General features: G+C 40.5%; 2 protein-coding genes across 5 annotated transcripts; both read right to left on the reverse strand.

The window, feature by feature from the left end:
• Positions 1 to 8259: 8259 nt before the first annotated feature.
• LOC145476097 (uncharacterized) lies at positions 8260 to 16687 on the reverse strand. 4 transcript variants are annotated; one of them, XM_081455341.1, is made up of 7 exons: positions 11240 to 16687; positions 10812 to 10841; positions 10417 to 10458; positions 10253 to 10276; positions 10101 to 10142; positions 9592 to 9621; positions 8260 to 9320 (listed from the first exon to the last, which is right to left on the reverse strand). In XM_081455341.1, exons 1-7 carry the CDS (start codon positions 11304 to 11306, stop codon positions 9124 to 9126), a joined length of 432 nt encoding a protein of 143 aa, XP_081311467.1. In that variant the 5' UTR covers positions 11307 to 16687; the 3' UTR covers positions 8260 to 9123. The 4 variants fall into 4 exon arrangements, 1 of the variants encoding a protein (XP_081311467.1); XR_014046817.1 differs by lacking the exons at positions 8260 to 9320; positions 9592 to 9621 and having other exon boundaries at positions 10117 to 10142; positions 10253 to 10841; positions 11240 to 16662; XR_014046818.1 differs by lacking the exons at positions 8260 to 9320; positions 9592 to 9621; positions 10101 to 10142 and having other exon boundaries at positions 10189 to 10458; positions 11240 to 16662.
• LOC145476099 (uncharacterized) lies at positions 16219 to 21311 on the reverse strand. The gene is made up of 3 exons (XM_081455342.1): positions 20103 to 21311; positions 17802 to 19066; positions 16219 to 16435 (listed from the first exon to the last, which is right to left on the reverse strand). The coding sequence occupies exons 1-3, from the start codon at positions 21309 to 21311 to the stop codon at positions 16219 to 16221; spliced, it is 2691 nt and encodes an 896-aa protein (XP_081311468.1).
• Positions 21312 to 22168: the final 857 nt, after the last annotated feature.

Raw genomic sequence — 22168 nt, forward strand, 5'->3', positions numbered from 1 at the left:
ATTTGAATAGTTCTCTCTATTTCAGCCAGTATCATTTGATATTTCATATTTAAGTGTATATTATTTAATCACGTCAGAGATTAAAGAGTGACACTTCATATCGGCACTTAATGGCTTGCCAGTTAACCCGTATCAAGCTGCTTTACCAACTAAATTATGTAGTATCTGTGTAGGTAACATACTTACCGAGTGTTGTGTTCATCTCATGGGAATAAGTTGACTACTGGTTACGGGCAGCTGGGGTGTATTCCAGCACGCACGAACCGGACAACTTACATACATGTCTTCTCCAGTCTGACTCTAGGTTTTGGCAGGGGGGGGGGGAGGGGGGAAGGGAGGGGTTGAGTGAGTGCTGTTTTCATTTCCTTAGTATGTTTCGGTTGGTTCTTTCTTTGTTTTTTTGGTTTTTTTTTTCGCAGAAAACCACGTGACACTTAGATTGGCTAGTTGAAGTAGCATTCGATCCTTGACGAGATAAACCAGCGTCCGGTGAAATGACCAGGAATTGTTCTTTGCTGTACGGGTTCTGGAGTCGCTGGAGTCAAGTGCTTGCAGACGGCTAACTGCATGCGTGGGGGTGAGAGAATCCTAACATTTATTTCATATCTGATTCTAAAATCTATCAGTTTTGCTAAGACTTGCAACAAATCTTTGGACTCGCAATATTTTCAATGTTTTGAATATTTGAATAGTTCTCTCTATTTCAGCCAGTATCATTTGATATTTCATATTTAAGTGTATATTATTTAATCACGTCAGAGATTAAAGAGTGACACTTCATATCGGCACTTAATGGCTTGCCAGTTAACCCGTATCAAGCTGCTTTACCAACTAAATTATGTAGTATCTGTGTAGGTAACATACTTACCGAGTGTTGTGTTCATCTCATGGGAATAAGTTGACTACTGGTTACGGGCAGCTGGGGTGTATTCCAGCACGCACGAACCGGACAACTTACATACATGTCTTCTCCAGTCTGACTCTAGGTTTTGGCAGGGGGGGGGGGAGGGGGGAAGGGAGGGGTTGAGTGAGTGCTGTTTTCATTTCCTTAGTATGTTTCGGTTGGTTCTTTCTTTGTTTTTTTGGTTTTTTTTTTCGCAGAAAACCACGTGACACTTAGATTGGCTAGTTGAAGTAGCATTCGATCCTTGACGAGATAAACCAGCGTCCGGTGAAATGACCAGGAATTGTTCTTTGCTGTACGGGTTCTGGAGTCGCTGGAGTCAAGTGCTTGCAGACGGCTAACTGCATGCGTGGGGGTGAGAGAATCCTAACATTTATTTCATATCTGATTCTAAAATCTATCAGTTTTGCTAAGACTTGCAACAAATCTTTGGACTCGCAATATTTTCAATGTTTTGAATATTTGAATAGTTCTCTCTATTTCAGCCAGTATCATTTGATATTTCATATTTAAGTGTATATTATTTAATCACGTCAGAGATTAAAGAGTGACACTTCATATCGGCACTTAATGGCTTGCCAGTTAACCCGTATCAAGCTGCTTTACCAACTAAATTATGTAGTATCTGTGTAGGTAACATACTTACCGAGTGTTGTGTTCATCTCATGGGAATAAGTTGACTACTGGTTACGGGCAGCTGGGGTGTATTCCAGCACGCACGAACCGGACAACTTACATACATGTCTTCTCCAGTCTGACTCTAGGTTTTGGCAGGGGGGGGGGGAGGGGGGAAGGGAGGGGTTGAGTGAGTGCTGTTTTCATTTCCTTAGTATGTTTCGGTTGGTTCTTTCTTTGTTTTTTTGGTTTTTTTTTTCGCAGAAAACCACGTGACACTTAGATTGGCTAGTTGAAGTAGCATTCGATCCTTGACGAGATAAACCAGCGTCCGGTGAAATGACCAGGAATTGTTCTTTGCTGTACGGGTTCTGGAGTCGCTGGAGTCAAGTGCTTGCAGACGGCTAACTGCATGCGTGGGGGTGAGAGAATCCTAACATTTATTTCATATCTGATTCTAAAATCTATCAGTTTTGCTAAGACTTGCAACAAATCTTTGGACTCGCAATATTTTCAATGTTTTGAATATTTGAATAGTTCTCTCTATTTCAGCCAGTATCATTTGATATTTCATATTTAAGTGTATATTATTTAATCACGTCAGAGATTAAAGAGTGACACTTCATATCGGCACTTAATGGCTTGCCAGTTAACCCGTATCAAGCTGCTTTACCAACTAAATTATGTAGTATCTGTGTAGGTAACATACTTACCGAGTGTTGTGTTCATCTCATGGGAATAAGTTGACTACTGGTTACGGGCAGCTGGGGTGTATTCCAGCACGCACGAACCGGACAACTTACATACATGTCTTCTCCAGTCTGACTCTAGGTTTTGGCAGGGGGGGGGGGGAGGGGGGAAGGGAGGGGTTGAGTGAGTGCTGTTTTCATTTCCTTAGTATGTTTCGGTTGGTTCTTTCTTTGTTTTTTTGGTTTTTTTTTTCGCAGAAAACCACGTGACACTTAGATTGGCTAGTTGAAGTAGCATTCGATCCTTGACGAGATAAACCAGCGTCCGGTGAAATGACCAGGAATTGTTCTTTGCTGTACGGGTTCTGGAGTCGCTGGAGTCAAGTGCTTGCAGACGGCTAACTGCATGCGTGGGGGTGAGAGAATCCTAACATTTATTTCATATCTGATTCTAAAATCTATCAGTTTTGCTAAGACTTGCAACAAATCTTTGGACTCGCAATATTTTCAATGTTTTGAATATTTGAATAGTTCTCTCTATTTCAGCCAGTATCATTTGATATTTCATATTTAAGTGTATATTATTTAATCACGTCAGAGATTAAAGAGTGACACTTCATATCGGCACTTAATGGCTTGCCAGTTAACCCGTATCAAGCTGCTTTACCAACTAAATTATGTAGTATCTGTGTAGGTAACATACTTACCGAGTGTTGTGTTCATCTCATGGGAATAAGTTGACTACTGGTTACGGGCAGCTGGGGTGTATTCCAGCACGCACGAACCGGACAACTTACATACATGTCTTCTCCAGTCTGACTCTAGGTTTTGGCAGGGGGGGGGGGGGAGGGGGGAAGGGAGGGGTTGAGTGAGTGCTGTTTTCATTTCCTTAGTATGTTTCGGTTGGTTCTTTCTTTGTTTTTTTGGTTTTTTTTTTCGCAGAAAACCACGTGACACTTAGATTGGCTAGTTGAAGTAGCATTCGATCCTTGACGAGATAAACCAGCGTCCGGTGAAATGACCAGGAATTGTTCTTTGCTGTACGGGTTCTGGAGTCGCTGGAGTCAAGTGCTTGCAGACGGCTAACTGCATGCGTGGGGGTGAGAGAATCCTAACATTTATTTCATATCTGATTCTAAAATCTATCAGTTTTGCTAAGACTTGCAACAAATCTTTGGACTCGCAATATTTTCAATGTTTTGAATATTTGAATAGTTCTCTCTATTTCAGCCAGTATCATTTGATATTTCATATTTAAGTGTATATTATTTAATCACGTCAGAGATTAAAGAGTGACACTTCATATCGGCACTTAATGGCTTGCCAGTTAACCCGTATCAAGCTGCTTTACCAACTAAATTATGTAGTATCTGTGTAGGTAACATACTTACCGAGTGTTGTGTTCATCTCATGGGAATAAGTTGACTACTGGTTACGGGCAGCTGGGGTGTATTCCAGCACGCACGAACCGGACAACTTACATACATGTCTTCTCCAGTCTGACTCTAGGTTTTGGCAGGGGGGGGGGGGAGGGGGGAAGGGAGGGGTTGAGTGAGTGCTGTTTTCATTTCCTTAGTATGTTTCGGTTGGTTCTTTCTTTGTTTTTTTGGTTTTTTTTTTCGCAGAAAACCACGTGACACTTAGATTGGCTAGTTGAAGTAGCATTCGATCCTTGACGAGATAAACCAGCGTCCGGTGAAATGACCAGGAATTGTTCTTTGCTGTACGGGTTCTGGAGTCGCTGGAGTCAAGTGCTTGCAGACGGCTAACTGCATGCGTGGGGGTGAGAGAATCCTAACATTTATTTCATATCTGATTCTAAAATCTATCAGTTTTGCTAAGACTTGCAACAAATCTTTGGACTCGCAATATTTTCAATGTTTTGAATATTTGAATAGTTCTCTCTATTTCAGCCAGTATCATTTGATATTTCATATTTAAGTGTATATTATTTAATCACGTCAGAGATTAAAGAGTGACACTTCATATCGGCACTTAATGGCTTGCCAGTTAACCCGTATCAAGCTGCTTTACCAACTAAATTATGTAGTATCTGTGTAGGTAACATACTTACCGAGTGTTGTGTTCATCTCATGGGAATAAGTTGACTACTGGTTACGGGCAGCTGGGGTGTATTCCAGCACGCACGAACCGGACAACTTACATACATGTCTTCTCCAGTCTGACTCTAGGTTTTGGCAGGGGGGGGGGGGAGGGGGGAAGGGAGGGGTTGAGTGAGTGCTGTTTTCATTTCCTTAGTATGTTTCGGTTGGTTCTTTCTTTGTTTTTTTGGTTTTTTTTTTCGCAGAAAACCACGTGACACTTAGATTGGCTAGTTGAAGTAGCATTCGATCCTTGACGAGATAAACCAGCGTCCGGTGAAATGACCAGGAATTGTTCTTTGCTGTACGGGTTCTGGAGTCGCTGGAGTCAAGTGCTTGCAGACGGCTAACTGCATGCGTGGGGGTGAGAGAATCCTAACATTTATTTCATATCTGATTCTAAAATCTATCAGTTTTGCTAAGACTTGCAACAAATCTTTGGACTCGCAATATTTTCAATGTTTTGAATATTTGAATAGTTCTCTCTATTTCAGCCAGTATCATTTGATATTTCATATTTAAGTGTATATTATTTAATCACGTCAGAGATTAAAGAGTGACACTTCATATCGGCACTTAATGGCTTGCCAGTTAACCCGTATCAAGCTGCTTTACCAACTAAATTATGTAGTATCTGTGTAGGTAACATACTTACCGAGTGTTGTGTTCATCTCATGGGAATAAGTTGACTACTGGTTACGGGCAGCTGGGGTGTATTCCAGCACGCACGAACCGGACAACTTACATACATGTCTTCTCCAGTCTGACTCTAGGTTTTGGCAGGGGGGGGGGGGAGGGGGGAAGGGAGGGGTTGAGTGAGTGCTGTTTTCATTTCCTTAGTATGTTTCGGTTGGTTCTTTCTTTGTTTTTTTGGGTTTTTTTTTCGCAGAAAACCACGTGACACTTAGATTGGCTAGTTGAAGTAGCATTCGATCCTTGACGAGATAAACCAGCGTCCGGTGAAATGACCAGGAATTGTTCTTTGCTGTACGGGTTCTGGAGTCGCTGGAGTCAAGTGCTTGCAGACGGCTAACTGCATGCGTGGGGGTGAGAGAATCCTAACATTTATTTCATATCTGATTCTAAAATCTATCAGTTTTGCTAAGACTTGCAACAAATCTTTGGACTCGCAATATTTTCAATGTTTTGAATATTTGAATAGTTCTCTCTATTTCAGCCAGTATCATTTGATATTTCATATTTAAGTGTATATTATTTAATCACGTCAGAGATTAAAGAGTGACACTTCATATCGGCACTTAATGGCTTGCCAGTTAACCCGTATCAAGCTGCTTTACCAACTAAATTATGTAGTATCTGTGTAGGTAACATACTTACCGAGTGTTGTGTTCATCTCATGGGAATAAGTTGACTACTGGTTACGGGCAGCTGGGGTGTATTCCAGCACGCACGAACCGGACAACTTACATACATGTCTTCTCCAGTCTGACTCTAGGTTTTGGCAGGGGGGGGGGGAGGGGGGAAGGGAGGGGTTGAGTGAGTGCTGTTTTCATTTCCTTAGTATGTTTCGGTTGGTTCTTTCTTTGTTTTTTTGGTTTTTTTTTTCGCAGAAAACCACGTGACACTTAGATTGGCTAGTTGAAGTAGCATTCGATCCTTGACGAGATAAACCAGCGTCCGGTGAAATGACCAGGAATTGTTCTTTGCTGTACGGGTTCTGGAGTCGCTGGAGTCAAGTGCTTGCAGACGGCTAACTGCATGCGTGGGGGTGAGAGAATCCTAACATTTATTTCATATCTGATTCTAAAATCTATCAGTTTTGCTAAGACTTGCAACAAATCTTTGGACTCGCAATATTTTCAATGTTTTGAATATTTGAATAGTTCTCTCTATTTCAGCCAGTATCATTTGATATTTCATATTTAAGTGTATATTATTTAATCACGTCAGAGATTAAAGAGTGACACTTCATATCGGCACTTAATGGCTTGCCAGTTAACCCGTATCAAGCTGCTTTACCAACTAAATTATGTAGTATCTGTGTAGGTAACATACTTACCGAGTGTTGTGTTCATCTCATGGGAATAAGTTGACTACTGGTTACGGGCAGCTGGGGTGTATTCCAGCACGCACGAACCGGACAACTTACATACATGTCTTCTCCAGTCTGACTCTAGGTTTTGGCAGGGGGGGGGGGAGGGGGGAAGGGAGGGGTTGAGTGAGTGCTGTTTTCATTTCCTTAGTATGTTTCGGTTGGTTCTTTCTTTGTTTTTTTGGTTTTTTTTTTCGCAGAAAACCACGTGACACTTAGATTGGCTAGTTGAAGTAGCATTCGATCCTTGACGAGATAAACCAGCGTCCGGTGAAATGACCAGGAATTGTTCTTTGCTGTACGGGTTCTGGAGTCGCTGGAGTCAAGTGCTTGCAGACGGCTAACTGCATGCGTGGGGGTGAGAGAATCCTAACATTTATTTCATATCTGATTCTAAAATCTATCAGTTTTGCTAAGACTTGCAACAAATCTTTGGACTCGCAATATTTTCAATGTTTTGAATATTTGAATAGTTCTCTCTATTTCAGCCAGTATCATTTGATATTTCATATTTAAGTGTATATTATTTAATCACGTCAGAGATTAAAGAGTGACACTTCATATCGGCACTTAATGGCTTGCCAGTTAACCCGTATCAAGCTGCTTTACCAACTAAATTATGTAGTATCTGTGTAGGTAACATACTTACCGAGTGTTGTGTTCATCTCATGGGAATAAGTTGACTACTGGTTACGGGCAGCTGGGGTGTATTCCAGCACGCACGAACCGGACAACTTACATACATGTCTTCTCCAGTCTGACTCTAGGTTTTGGCAGGGGGGGGGGGGAGGGGGGAAGGGAGGGGTTGAGTGAGTGCTGTTTTCATTTCCTTAGTATGTTTCGGTTGGTTCTTTCTTTGTTTTTTTGGTTTTTTTTTTCGCAGAAAACCACGTGACACTTAGATTGGCTAGTTGAAGTAGCATTCGATCCTTGACGAGATAAACCAGCGTCCGGTGAAATGACCAGGAATTGTTCTTTGCTGTACGGGTTCTGGAGTCGCTGGAGTCAAGTGCTTGCAGACGGCTAACTGCATGCGTGGGGGTGAGAGAATCCTAACATTTATTTCATATCTGATTCTAAAATCTATCAGTTTTGCTAAGACTTGCAACAAATCTTTGGACTCGCAATATTTTCAATGTTTTGAATATTTGAATAGTTCTCTCTATTTCAGCCAGTATCATTTGATATTTCATATTTAAGTGTATATTATTTAATCACGTCAGAGATTAAAGAGTGACACTTCATATCGGCACTTAATGGCTTGCCAGTTAACCCGTATCAAGCTGCTTTACCAACTAAATTATGTAGTATCTGTGTAGGTAACATACTTACCGAGTGTTGTGTTCATCTCATGGGAATAAGTTGACTACTGGTTACGGGCAGCTGGGGTGTATTCCAGCACGCACGAACCGGACAACTTACATACATGTCTTCTCCAGTCTGACTCTAGGTTTTGGCAGGGGGGGGGAGGGGGGAAGGGAGGGGTTGAGTGAGTGCTGTTTTCATTTCCTTAGTATGTTTCGGTTGGTTCTTTCTTTGTTTTTTTGGTTTTTTTTTTCGCAGAAAACCACGTGACACTTAGATTGGCTAGTTGAAGTAGCATTCGATCCTTGACGAGATAAACCAGCGTCCGGTGAAATGACCAGGAATTGTTCTTTGCTGTACGGGTTCTGGAGTCGCTGGAGTCAAGTGCTTGCAGACGGCTAACTGCATGCGTGGGGGTGAGAGAATCCTAACATTTATTTCATATCTGATTCTAAAATCTATCAGTTTTGCTAAGACTTGCAACAAATCTTTGGACTCGCAATATTTTCAATGTTTTGAATATTTGAATAGTTCTCTCTATTTCAGCCAGTATCATTTGATATTTCATATTTAAGTGTATATTATTTAATCACGTCAGAGATTAAAGAGTGACACTTCATATCGGCACTTAAAAGTCTTTAGAGTCGTTTATCGGAAGCTGAATTCTGATGGAAACGATTTTTTTATGCTACCCTAGAAGGTCCTTCAGCCATAATCAGACCCCTATTCCTCTTGAGGTACCACACGCCATTTTATCATCAAAGAAATATTTTTATCTGGAAAGAACAACTTTATTCTAACAACTACAATATCCTACGAATACATGATATCAATCAATAAATCTATGTCAATCTATGAATGTAAGACCTGGAAAGGGGATTTTGGCTCAGCTAAGGGGGGTTACAAAACAAAATATACACAATAAATAAAACGGTGGACACTTTTATTAAGCTCTTCATTGTGTGTTTTTTGTTACAGAAAAGGGTTTGACATTTGACAATGTGTAACGTCCAATAGGCACTTAGACTGTAAAGACACTACATGTTCCCGTGGGAAGCGCCGAGCCCAAGTCTAAAGCTACAATAATATATTTACATAGTTGTTTCTACAGAGGTTAAAATATATACAATTTTATGTACAACAACATTTACAATAAATAAGACTTAAGTTAACATCGTGTATTTTACAATTCTATTTACAAAACTATTTACAGCAATTCAACTTTTTAGAATGCAAGATTAACAATACATCTTAACGATTTTTTTTTGGTATATATGTTTTACATTTTTTTTTATTATTATTATTACATACACTAATTTCAACGTCTATTTACAAAATTTATATAACTTATGCCCTTACCCTTAGAAATATAGCCCCCCTCTTAGCCCCCATTCCCCTCCCTATTGGCATTTTCTGTCTCTCTCCCCCCCCCGTTTATGTTAAATAAGAATAAATTTAAGACGAGACGGAAAATGTTGCCCCTCCCATACTGACTACCATTCTTCCCCCCCCTCTTCCCCCTCCCCTTCCCCCTCCCCTTCCTCTCCCCCACCCACGTCCCCTCCCATGGCCACCCCACTGCCTTCTCCCTCCCCCTCTTTCTGTACAATCCTTGGCCCTGTGGCCTTTTCTTTTGCAACGCCAACAGCGCACTAAAAATGAAAGAAAGACATAAAATTGTGAGATAAGTTTTTTGTTTAACACATTTCTATTTTTCCTATTTTAGGGAAATTTTCTTGCTAGCGTCACAAACAAGTATTACTCACTCCGATTTAGGACAACAGTCAATCAAACGTCAGATAATATTACAACCAATGAGCAAAAGGCATTACTGTATTTTGCAAGCTTTTTACATGACTGGCGAGTTTGTGTTTCTTTGGCTATCAAGAATTATATACAGACAAACAGAATTTGAAAACTTACTGTTTGAGAGCTTCAACTGCTCTTTTAATTCTGAAAAAGAATATTGTAAGTAAGTAAGAGACTTTATTTTATGAGGGTGACACGTAACAGTAACTAACATTACAAATCATGTTTTGGCCCTCTAAAAAATACAGATAATAAAAACTACATTAAATACTACATTAGCAATAGATATTTACAATGGAAATAGTATAACAATATTTCTAGAATTTGATAAAGCCAGGAAAGAAATTCATCTTCAATAACAGGACAGACGCATGAAAAACTAACGTCAGTTTGTTTTTTTACATAACAAATTGTCAAATTGTCCGCTCTCGCTCGTTGCCGCATCACATAAATTATAAATTCATGTGTCTGTCCGCACATTGACAATGAAAATTAGCCAATGAGCGGGCGAGAATTTCTGCAGTTATCATAAAATATAGTATTGACTGGATAGTGATGTTAGCCTAAGGTCGAAACGTCGTCGTTTTCAAAAAAGTAGTAATGACAAACTTTGGTATATTTACCGCTTATTTCTGCCCTCAGGGCTTCCACATTTTCTTTAGGATCTATAGAGAAACCAACGTGTATGTCAGTTATGTTCTCAACTTTTCCTTTTTTGCAGAAATTTTATAATGTATAACAATGATAATAGAGGTTATTGAAGCTCGTTTCTCACCTCCATCTGTCTTTTCCGGCACAACTGTAGAAAAGACAAAAAAAGTCATTTTCTTACCAATTAAACTTCGAAATCAAACTGCAATTTTCGAACTTGTACTATTAAAAGTTTCACATCCTTTGTCCCTGAAACTTTATTTTTTTGACAGGTTTTTCACATGTTACCTTCTTTCTCCTTTAACTGCACCACCTCTCTTATGTCGTCCCCTGTAGAAAACCAAACAAATGTCATTTTGCAATGAATTAAACCTCAATATCATCCTGTTATTTTAAAACTTTTACTATTCAGAGGTTTCGCACCCTTGTCCGATTCACGTAAAACCTCATTTTTGTTAGTCTGACCTAATAAGGCTATGTCTACACTATAGCGTATAGTTATTGGGCCGGCGCGAAAACCATATAGGATAGGCCTTTCGTTCACACAAAACGTAACGGAGCCAAGCTGCGCGGTCGTTTCTGCTCATACCAGGCCGGAGTATCTTTCATGTCGACATAATGAGCCGTTCGGTATAGTGTAGACAGATCCTAAAAATAAAAATTGACAGTTGTTTATATGTTACCTGCAGAAGGTTCTGTCTCTCCCTTGTTTTCTGCGGGAAAAGCAAAATACTCGTTTTTAGTGTGTATCTTTAGTGGCCTCCACAGTTAGGGCTATGCTAAATTATAACCATCTTTGGCCACCTTTATGACGGGAAAAATTCAGCTTCGTAAAACAAATAGAACAAAAGATGTAGCTGCCCAACCATAATTCTACTTTACATTCCTGACCCTGGCCTTAGACTGCTTGAGTAACGCAGCTCTTTTCAGGAAGCTTTGAATTGAGTTAATCTTTTTGTGTGTTTTGTTGTTGTTGTTGTGCTACAAACAGGAATTTGAGAGTTTACCCGTTTGAAAAAGCCCCTAAATTTTCTTTGTGGCTCTTTTAAAAAAAGAAAGAAATGCACAAATAAAAATATCCATTCAGTAGACAAATGAGTAAAGGTGTTACCGTTGGTTTGACTTGATGACATCTTGTGTTGAATGTCTAAACGGGGAAACGTATAACACAAATGCATCGCATTACGTTAATCGTAACATCTTAAATTAACCTGAACAGTTTATTCCACGACTGTAACTGTATCATTATACATAAGTTGTTGACAATCTTTGTCGGTCAAGATGCTTGCCTGAATATTGGCCTCGTTCTTTTGCGTTGTTATTGACCAAGACAAAGGCCAGACGAGCTCTCTTGGCCAAAAAAGCTTGCTAATAAAAGGATTTATTACATGGTGGTGTTGAGAGTTTTTTAGTTTTCCGCGGGAACAATGCAAGCAATGTCGAGCGAGCAAGAGACACGCCCATCTTGCCCGCTCCGAACCGCACTGTACTAGACTACGAGTAGTCCCTCTTTCGCTTAGTCCGTCGTGCGTGACGCGAAAGAAATTTGCGAGAAAAAAATGGCCGCGCGAAATCCTGGGGGCTAGGAGCGCGCGAAAGGAGGGTAGGCGAAATTGGAGCGCTATTTTACATTTGCAGCACTTGTGAGCACTTAATTGACTTTTGAGCAGAATTTGAGCATGTTTTGGCTTTTTGGAAAACATTTCAGCACATTTTTCACAATTTTCCATATGTTAAATGCAATATTTTGTGTTTGAAACGTTTTCAGTAAAGCCGAGTACGAGTAATTTTAGCTTGTCGCCTGATCGGCTGACTGTTGTGATGGAAATGCGCGTGCTATGGTCCTTTTAACCGTGGGAACAGGCGATTTTCATTGGATCGTGACTTCGTGTTTAGTTAAAAGTTTGATAAAACTAGGAATATGTATAAACATCTGCTGGGAAATAAACGTAAACTGCGAGCAATTTTCGTGCACCATTTCTAAATTTCAAGCACTTTTTATAGAAATCGAGCACTAGTTAAGTACTTTTTTGCCATGTTTTGAGCACTTGCGATTTTTCCAGCGCAATCGGGACAGGCCTACCTATCAATGTTTCGCTCGATGTCTAGTTTAAAGATTTAAATTATCAGCGAATCTCCTCGGTTTGTTTAAAATGCTCCTGACCTAGGTCTAGTTCGCTTGCTTTAAATTTTACCGAAATAACGAACGGCGTTCAGATAAGTCTTTAAGGTAGCTCACCTTGGTCCAACTTAACGAGACGAAAGAGGCTGGTTACAAATTTCACGTCAGTTTTATATAGTGCCATATCCTCGACCCCAGGGGCCGCGCCGTTTTTGGTCAGCACCAGGACTCTTGACCTCTGGCCGGGTTCAACACCGGAAGTTCGTGAATCGCGGACTTCCCGTCACTCTGCACATACTCAGAGTCAAGTCTGACAAATCTGATTGGCTGAGAGTACGAAACAAATTCTCAGCGGATGTTCAGAAAATCGGATCCGGCCAGAGGTCGCGATTCTTGTTGCTGACCAAAAGGAGCGAGGCCTTGGGACGAGAAATGATATGGTGCTATCCAAACGGCAGCGGTCTACCTCGTTTGCATGCTGAAAGAATGTCCGTATGCTCAAGGGAAAAGTTTATTTCATGTTAGGGGGGAAATGTATGTATTGTCTATCGATTGCGGGGATTCTTCGTCCTTTTTCGACAGATCAAAAAGTGAACTCGAGGTTACGTTCATGTCTGTAAAGTAACACTCAATGTGATGACGTTTGCAAAATATTGGCGGAGCAAAAACTTTGGCAAGGTAAGGTCCTTAGCACCGGCAATTTAACCACTTACTGCACAATATGCTAAATGCGATTTTCTGAAAGAAATTACTGTTTCCTCGTTACTTTTTTATGCAATGGAGAGATTTTCTCCAGTCGCAACCCTCCTCTTTTATCCGGGCTTGGGACCGGCTCAGATGACAGTTTTCGCACATCTAAGGCAGAGTTAAAAAGCTCTGGGTCGAGTAGGCTTAATCTAGAATAACAAAACTGTATCAAGTCTTCAGGAATATGCCATTAAACGATATTCATTTTTTTTCATTTTGATTGAAACTTTTGGTTATACACCCATTACAGTTTGTTAAGTTACTAACATTTCTGAATATAATAACATCTAAACTTTCATTTTCTGAATTTCCACAAAAAACGACAAAGTAGTTTGCAAGTTAAACGAAAAAGTGTTCAACCCTTCAACCTTTAACTTTTCAACTATCACGCAATAGCAATGGAGTGCGAGCAATCTGATTGTTTTAGTATAAATCTACTCGTCCTTCAAAACTTTATCTAAATCCTCTTCCAAAACGCCAAGAAGCGGCCGTCATTTTAATTACAAGGTACAAGGGCACACTGCTACGCCACTCACTGTCTATCACAGAGTAGACAGTGAGTAGCGTAACCAATCAGAGAGTAGCATTCGTGGTAGAATGCTAGTAGATTTATACTCATAATGGTTAGATGTCACTGCAAGTAACGTTTTGTCGCTTTTAATTAGCAATGTATATGGGAAAAAGTTAACTTGCTATATCATTTGTGCTAACTTGAAACTTGACAGAAATAACTTTTTAGCAATTTTACAAGTTTAATCATATTTTTATCGATATGAAATTTCCGTTTTTTATGTTTCCTGTTACGGTTTTACTTTGGGAATCTAAAAGTCTGCACTCATTTGACCATAAATGCTACAAACGAAACTATTTTTCTGCAAACTTTTTAAACGGTATGTTAGGCCCAAAGATAAGCAGAAACGGCCTGAAACATGATAACGTAATGTACAAAGGACAGTAACGATAGAAAATCACAGGTCTAGCGAAACTCATGCTTTGTGAGCTTTCATTCTCACGAGAGAAAATGTGAGCTACACACTTGGTTAACTACTCCTAGTAAACTTAACACAATTAAAATGAAAAATTGACTATGACTTTGAACGGAGTATTAATAGCAATGTGTTCGAGTCTCTGCAGTTCTTTGCAACATATACTTAATTTCGTTAAGTAATGTAATTTACAACCACTCAAAGCAAAAACTGAATTAAATGGAAATGGAATGTGAAAAGCAGTTATCAAAATACCCCTCTTTTCAGTTCTTTCTAACAAAAGTACCACAATTAGTGTTTTCAGTCAAGTTTTAGTACATTGTCGAGGAAAAGGTTTTTGTTATTCATCCTGGTAGATGTAATAATAAAGTGTATTATCGTTTGTCTCACGATGTAGTCACTTGAGATGTAGATCGCGACGTTTCGATTGCTTACTGCTAGTCTTCAGGCGATAAGGTCGACTGATTGCACGGTATCATTTACATCACAAAGGTCGGCTGTGATTGGTGCATTTCGATCCTCCTATTGTTCCATTGTTCTGGCGAGTAGGTGTTCCCTCAGTGGTCCGCTGTTGTACCGTTCTCCTGTTGTTGTGTTTTTTGATCGTGGGCATCCATGCTTCAGGAATTTCAATTCCACTATCCTTGTTGATGTTATTAGGGTGAAGTCTTATGTGAATAGCTTCCTTGACCCTACGTGTGTACCAGTGAGGATCTCGATCAATAAACTTGACCTCATTCCAGATAGGATAGTGGCCGGTCTCGTGGGTGTGTTCAGAAACGGCGGAGGTCTGAGTACGGGCGAGTCGTATATCCCTGTCGTGCTCTTTGATCCTCTCCTGCATAGATCTCCCTGTTTCCCCGATGTAGACTTTGCCGCACTCACAGGGAATCCTGTAGTCAACACCATCTTGTTTAGCCGGGTTGACGGTGTCCTTTGGTTGCACTAAGTGTGACCGAAGTGTCGTGTCGGACTTGAAGACGGTGCGAATGCCTTGTTGTTCAAGGCAGCGGTGGAGAGACTCCGAAACTCCTTGGACATAAGGTAAAACGGCGTTGGATTTAAATTCCGCGACGGGCTCTCTTCTTGGGGTTGTTCGTGCTTTTGTGATCTTCTGTACAAAAGAGGAGGGATATCCGTTAGAAACAAGTACAGATGACAGATGTTTCTTCTCTCCAGTGATTACTGATGGTTTGGTCACGACACGTTTAGCCCGGTCGTACAAACACTTCACAATACCGCGCTTTACTGACTGAGGGTGGTGTGAATCATACGCTAGGTACTGATCAGTATGTGTTGGTTTCCTGTAGACACTGGTGGTAAGGCGGCCATCAGGTACATTGTTTTCATTTTCAAAGATTTTAAGTTGCTCGATCTGTAACATTAAAAGGCGCGTCCAGTTTTGCCAATAGGTACCGGAGGCTCCATTACGCAGATAATGCTGTACCTTTCAAGCCCCAACCCATCCTTTTGAGCAAGCCACTTGAAACTTATTACTTTTCGTCTTATTATGAAGGAGACCTCCAACTCACCGTCATCTTGGTCAATTTGTAATACTGCTTTTCACCCACAAGTTGAATCTGCTTGGAATTCTTCGTCATGAAGGTAGCTACTGCAATAACAAGAACGTTTACCTCACCAGTACTTTTTCTGCTGAGTTGCCAACCGCAGAATGAAGTTTCATCGTATTTGGAACTCCCTCGACTTCTTTGTATTTTCTCCCAAGGTATGCTTCTGCCTCACCGTACGCTTCTCATACTCTTCCCAGTTGCCTTGATAGCTCAGTTGGTAGAGAACTGCACCGGTATTGCAGAGGTCCAGGGCTCGAATCCCGTTCAGGCCTGATCTTTTCTCAGGCTTTAAATTCACAACTGCTACAGCTGTTTATATAACTGCGATGATCAATCGTGTCTTCATATCTTTCTCCGCAGTTCAAATATATGATCTTTCATATATTCACTTGCATTCTTCACCGTCTACGCGTATATAACGAACTCACAACATGATCAGCTTCCAGTTGGCTTGATAGCTCAGTTGGTAGAGCACTGCACCGGTATCGCAGAGGTCATGGGTTCAAATCCCGTTTAGGTCTGATCTTTTTTCAGGCTTTAATTTCACAGCTGCTGTGTTTATGTAAGTTGTTTATATAACTACGATGATTTCCGTGACCGGCTTCCAAATGGTTCCATACAACAGGAAACCCAAACTCAGTCTTATGATTAACTGTCACTGCGATTAGCTGTCACTGCAAAGATGCTCTTGTTCCGGTACTGTGAGTTGTGGCTGTCTGTCTATTGCCTCACCCTTCAGAAGGTGTTCTGCTAGTCGCTTTAGCTGGGAATACGGCAGAGTCGTTAGATTTGCGTGTCCTCGGAACTTGCGCACTGCATTATATACGACGTTGAAAAAATCCGCCTTTGAAACATCGTATCCGGAAGAAACAATCTTTGTCCTAATCATGAGGATAATTTTAACATATTTTTTTGTATAACTATATTACCTCCGCTGTAAACATTTAATTTACATTATTTAAACCAGTTGCCTGACATTTTTAGGTTTTTAGTTATTTCTGGGAACTGGTAACCCTTTAACTTTTCAAATCATCTTTTAAATATTTTTATACACTTCTAAATGGATAATAACATGTGTTGTTGCTTAATGTAAATTACCGTTACAGATAACGGAGAATGTGTTCAATATAAACTTATGTGAAATATGTACAAAATGAGCATGGTTTCATTGGAAAGTCCAAAGCGTTCACTGGCTTAAAGGACATTTGAAAAGAAATTTTCTGCCATGTGACAACCTATTTTCAGCAACTAGGGATAATACAAATATTTACTAAAGAGTAACCTGAAAAGCTAATTCAATGACATTTCTCTGGGTATGTCGTTTGGTATTTAAGATCTAAATAAAATACATTTCAGTGATATAGAATGTCAGATAGGAAAATAAAAGAAAGCTCAAAGCGTGTGACATCAATGGTCCCTGTTAGCTGAGAATGGGTGTATAAGGAAAATGATAAAATTAGAAAACGTATGAATTTAGAAGGATGCACTCGTCAATTCAATCGTAAAATTGGACTATATATTTTTATATTGCAAAAAATCGTGGGTCAAAAATATACATATTTGTTATATCTAGACTCCAAAGCCTTCTGTTCACCATCTCGACCCTGGTGCCAAATACTATGAAGATCTCCAGGCAAGGATAATGTCACAGAACTTCACAGCTCCTTCATATATCAAACCTATACCAGGTTTCACGAGAGGGCAAGTTATTATTAAAGGGACACTGCACTTACCACTGAGGGTGGTAAAGGGGGTCGAGATCACGTTTAACGGAAAATAAATTGGTCGTTTCACAATTCACTGGAAGCTGAACAATTATAGTTTTATTTTGCAGAGCAGTACCCGACAAATGATTAAAACCCACTAGGAAGTGAGAATGGCTAACAATAGCGAGGATGGAAACGGATTGCAATATGGATTTTTTAAAAAGCGTTAGGCTGTCAGGTTTAAAAAAATTCAAGTTTGGCTGGAAAATCGTTCAAAGTGTGCAAAAATGATGCTGCTGTGTCGATGTTCGTAACGAAATTGCTTTTAATCGTTTAGTTAGAGCTAATTAAGTTATTACATAAATGTAGGGACCATTTGGTGAATTTATAACAGCTTTTGGCAAATATATCGTGACAGTGTCCCTTTAATACAGCTCTCTCCTCGTCCTTGCCAAATCTTCATAGGATCTCCAGGCAGACTCACTGCTCTTATGTTCACTGATAGAAACAATCAGTAATGAAAGCTATTTATTCAGCATACCTGTTTCGTCTCCTGGCATTTGCATTAACTTCCATCCTGTATCGTTCCCTCCTGCAAAGAGAGGGATGAACAAACTGCTCTCCGGAGAAACCGCCTTTTCTTTGTCGGATAGCCTCCTGAAATTCTTGCCACAAATCATTCGTGACAAAATAGTGATTTGTCGGAAAAGCATATCCTGTACGCAATGCCCTTTTGGCCATCTCAAGCCTTTGTAGTGTTGGAACAGGCTCATCTTCCTCTGGCAGCGTTTCCGCGTTATAGACACCACGAATGTCCAGCAATAGCCTGTTATAGATGTCCACACCATAACAGTCACCCAGGATTCTCGCCTGATCGCAATCTATGTCTCCTTTGAGTCCCTGGAGTTCCTCCTGTAAAAATTGTCTTCCCTCGCGCCACAGAGGTTGTGGTACTTGACAGTCCCTTCTTCCGGGACCCCTTGGCGCCTCTTGTGTGTCAAAGCCTAATAGCCTGCTTCGCATTTCAACAAAATCTGCTGGGACTCCTTCGATCTGACCGAACGAACTGGGGTAGACCCGTTGGACAAAATTGATTTCCTGAACACCGTTTACTTTTTCGTCATTAACAAACACGCCATGTAGCTGTGTAACTCTAAGGTCACATAATCCATCCCCATCCCCGGGAGGTGTGTTTGGAAATTCAAGGGAAATGCGCAGGTACGGTGCGTCACATCTGGACTGCTGTGCCCTGATTACGTTGTTAGGCAAGGGCTCGTTTCTCGCGACCTTTTCATCAAAAAGATCTCGCAAAGCAGGCAGCACAATCTTTGCTTCTGACCAACTTAATTGCACTTGGCCTAGTACGGGGTAACGGTAAACAATCCAGGCAATCCGTACGATATCCCTCCATGCTGTAATTTTTAACGATACCATTCCTTCGTCAATCAGCCACTTCGCAGTATTCAAGATATGCTCATCTCGAATTTTGCTTAAGCTCTCAAGCTGTCTAGCTAATTGTAGTTGCTGCAGAAAAGGATGGGAAATATCTCCCTTCAATTTCTCAGTCATAGATACTATGTTTTGTATCATTTCTTGTTGCGGAATTCCTTCCACGCATCTTAAAACGCTTTGCGCGTGCAAGAGATTCAAATTGTCTCTGTAAGACCTGAACTCCAAGCTAGACACGTACCGCTCGAGATCTTCTTGAGTTTCACCACCGACAATTCTAGCTACTCGTTGTTTTAGTGAACCATGTGCCCTTTTTCTTCTTTTTGGCTGGCTTGGCGTCTCGCTTTCACTTTCCTCCTACAAGTAAGATACAATATTAGAATAACCATCAGGACTTTTGTGCGAATTGCAATTAAGAGAGATTCTATATCAACGCTACGAGTTTCTGGTCAACCTCTAGCCGGCATAAAGAGCTAACGCGCCAAGCGCGCAGCGTCAACAAACTAATCAGGGCGAGGTCTTAGGAAGTAAATAATTCCTGCATACATGGTGAAAATTTAGATTGAGTGTAGGAGGCGCGAACGTCTGAGGAAAGTTCCCTATTTCCTTCCAAACCACGGATCACTTGCGAAACAATATTAAGTCTAGAATCAACACCGACTTGCGCGTCATCGTGCACAGCGCAACTTGTACCTTTCTTAGTGCCCGCCGTGTCCTCGTATTCCTGGTGCGTAGGACAATGAGACAGAGATATTGTATGCATTGTTCTATTTAACAATTAGATTATGAGCTCCAGATTTCTATAAGGTGATAGTTGATGAGGCCGATGGCCGAACCAACTATCGAGAGCGCATAATCTAATTGTTTTAGTAGAACTCTTACTAAAATTTACTTCAAATAACGGTTTCCAATTATTTCTTGACGCATTATTAAACTTTGCGCCTGAAAAAGATCGCTCGGATTTAAGTGCCATTTAAAATCGAAGTTGCGCATCAGCTTTTTCAATAATTTCAACTTTTTTAAAAGTCAAGAAACCCTAAATGTCCTTCGTTTAGGCTTGTCAGAAATTCAATTATCCATTTGCATCAAAATTTTCCTCCAAAACTTTGGAAAAACGAAAAAAAGTCGCCATTTCCAAGACGATCTCCAGCCACTGCACACTAATGGCTGATAGTGTTCAATGGCTCAGTCAATCCGATTACAGCATTTGCATTAGTATACCAGTAGAACTCTACTGATCAAGAACATAGGGTCAAAAGCACTGTTAAACGTTTTTTTTTTAGCAATGCAGAACTTTCTTATATGGAGGTTTCACTGTGTAGCTTTCTATCTCAGTAACGATCTAGTGGCCCGAGAACCTCTCCTCTTTAAGTCTTAGTTTTTATTTGCTTACCTCGTCCTCTTCATCTTCTTGTTCTACTGGGTTGTCTCCTACTTTTGTAGCCGCAGGTGATTGTTCGGAGATAACTTCCTCGTCAGAAACTCCTGAATGCGGAAATTGGTCTTCCTGGGTTTCTTGAGGAGTCGCCATCTGGATTTCGTCCTCCTGGGTTTCTTGAGGACTCGCCATATGGATTTCGAGTGATTGTTCGCAGATAACTTCCTCGTCAGAAAATTGGTCTTCCTGGGTTTCGTGAGGACACGCTATCTGGGTTTCGAGCTTGCTACTGCTGGATGTAGCCTGCAACTCGCTTTCTGCCGTTGCTTTTCCCGTAGCTACAGAAGACTGTTGTGAGAATAACTTCACCCCAGAAACCTCTGTACTTTGGCTTTCTTGGCTTTCCCCGGTGCTGCTGGTTGCGAAAATGTCATTGGGCGCCATCCATGTTATCGCTGGCTGTACAGCGGCAGCATTCTTAAGGACAGGTAGAAGGAAAGTGCTTTCCAATTTGCCTTTCACCTGCTTTAAAACCCTACGTGTGCTTTCGTCACCAACATTACGTACTGCCATCAAGACCTCGCTTTCTACTTCGTAAACACCAATGATCTCAAACCCATGTGCCAGATACAGGCGTAGAGCAGGTACATTGGAGAATCCTCCTGCTAGAACAAGCCAGATGTAGGTACTAGCTCCGTGGGGATCATTCTTCGCTCTATTTCTAACCTCTTCTATGGCACAGGAAAGAAGAATGTCTCCTAAACACAAGGAACGCTTGTCAGCTCTTCTAACACAATAGCTGACCTCCCACATCAGTTTCCGGGTCGTGGCCCTCATGTCGCTGGCAACTGCATGCCCTGAAATAGATGTTAATTTGCTGGCTTCGTAACTCCGTTTTTTGAGCAAAATCAAGCCAGAGGGATCGCTGGACTCCTTCTCGAAGGCGACAATCATGATCTTGTCGTCACTTTTGCCTTCATTACAAAACTGCTGGACGGCGTTCTTGTAACTGCTGACGATCAGCCGGTTGTTCTTGGCTTCATCTGGGCTCAGGATGGATTGTAGTCTTTCTACTGAACACTTCGTCAGTACAGTAGCACCGTCATCGAAAGTCTGAAAAAAATATAGAATTGGATAAGCACATGTTGTAACTAAAGCTGTAACTGTTTGAGAGAGTTTTCTATTTAAACAGAATGACTCTAGATGCGTACAACTCCATAGCATCTGCTCTCCACCGTATTTTCGCGTAAAATGCAGACTCTGCCAAATGAAGGCCAGACCCCGGTTGTTCAAAACCCGAGGTTAGCGGGATAATTAATCGAGGAATAAAATTGTGTTTATTCACCGTTTAACTATCCTTCGATTAAACTCCATTAAGCTAGTAAAACCGGTCTGTAGCTGGAGTATTAGGGAAGGGAAGGGATAATTATGATGGTTATGATAATAGTGATAATAATAATAATAATAATAATAATAATAATAATAATATTAATAAACATTTTTAGGAGGGTGCTATCAAGCAAAAAAACTGGCTATCCTCTAGTGCCCCAGGACCATGGTTTGGTCTCGGCCCTAAGGACTCTAAGCAAACATTACGTGAAGACTATAATAATAATAATAATAATAATAATAATAGACATTATTTAACGAGGGTTAAACGCTTAATAACCAAAGGCTAATAAACTTGTGGCCCTCAGAAAATAAAATTATGAATACAAATATGCAGTATAATAAAAGTTCAAATCCTAAACTTATGAGACGCGAGTATATTAATTACAATAAGATTAAAAACTTAAATTTAAAATGTCAAATCCTAAAATGGTCCAAATGTTGCTGCGCTGCGAAGATCGTTTTCCTACAAAATTGATGCGAACTTGTTGTTGAATAAAGAGAAACAGAAAGCCCGATAGTTATATCTCAACTATACTTGTCTTCTATGAAGACTAACAAAAATGATTAAATTAAAATGAGATTTGTACGCTGGGCGAAGCTTACTGAATCAGGCATCACTGAATCACTGATCTTTCATTTTTACATTACAGCATGAAACGATTTCTATTTCTGAGAGCACAAATGTTGAG

This window comes from Orbicella franksi, unplaced genomic scaffold (genome assembly GCF_964199315.1).
Source record: "Orbicella franksi unplaced genomic scaffold, jaOrbFran1.1 SCAFFOLD_43, whole genome shotgun sequence".
NCBI lineage: Eukaryota > Metazoa > Cnidaria > Anthozoa > Scleractinia > Merulinidae > Orbicella > Orbicella franksi.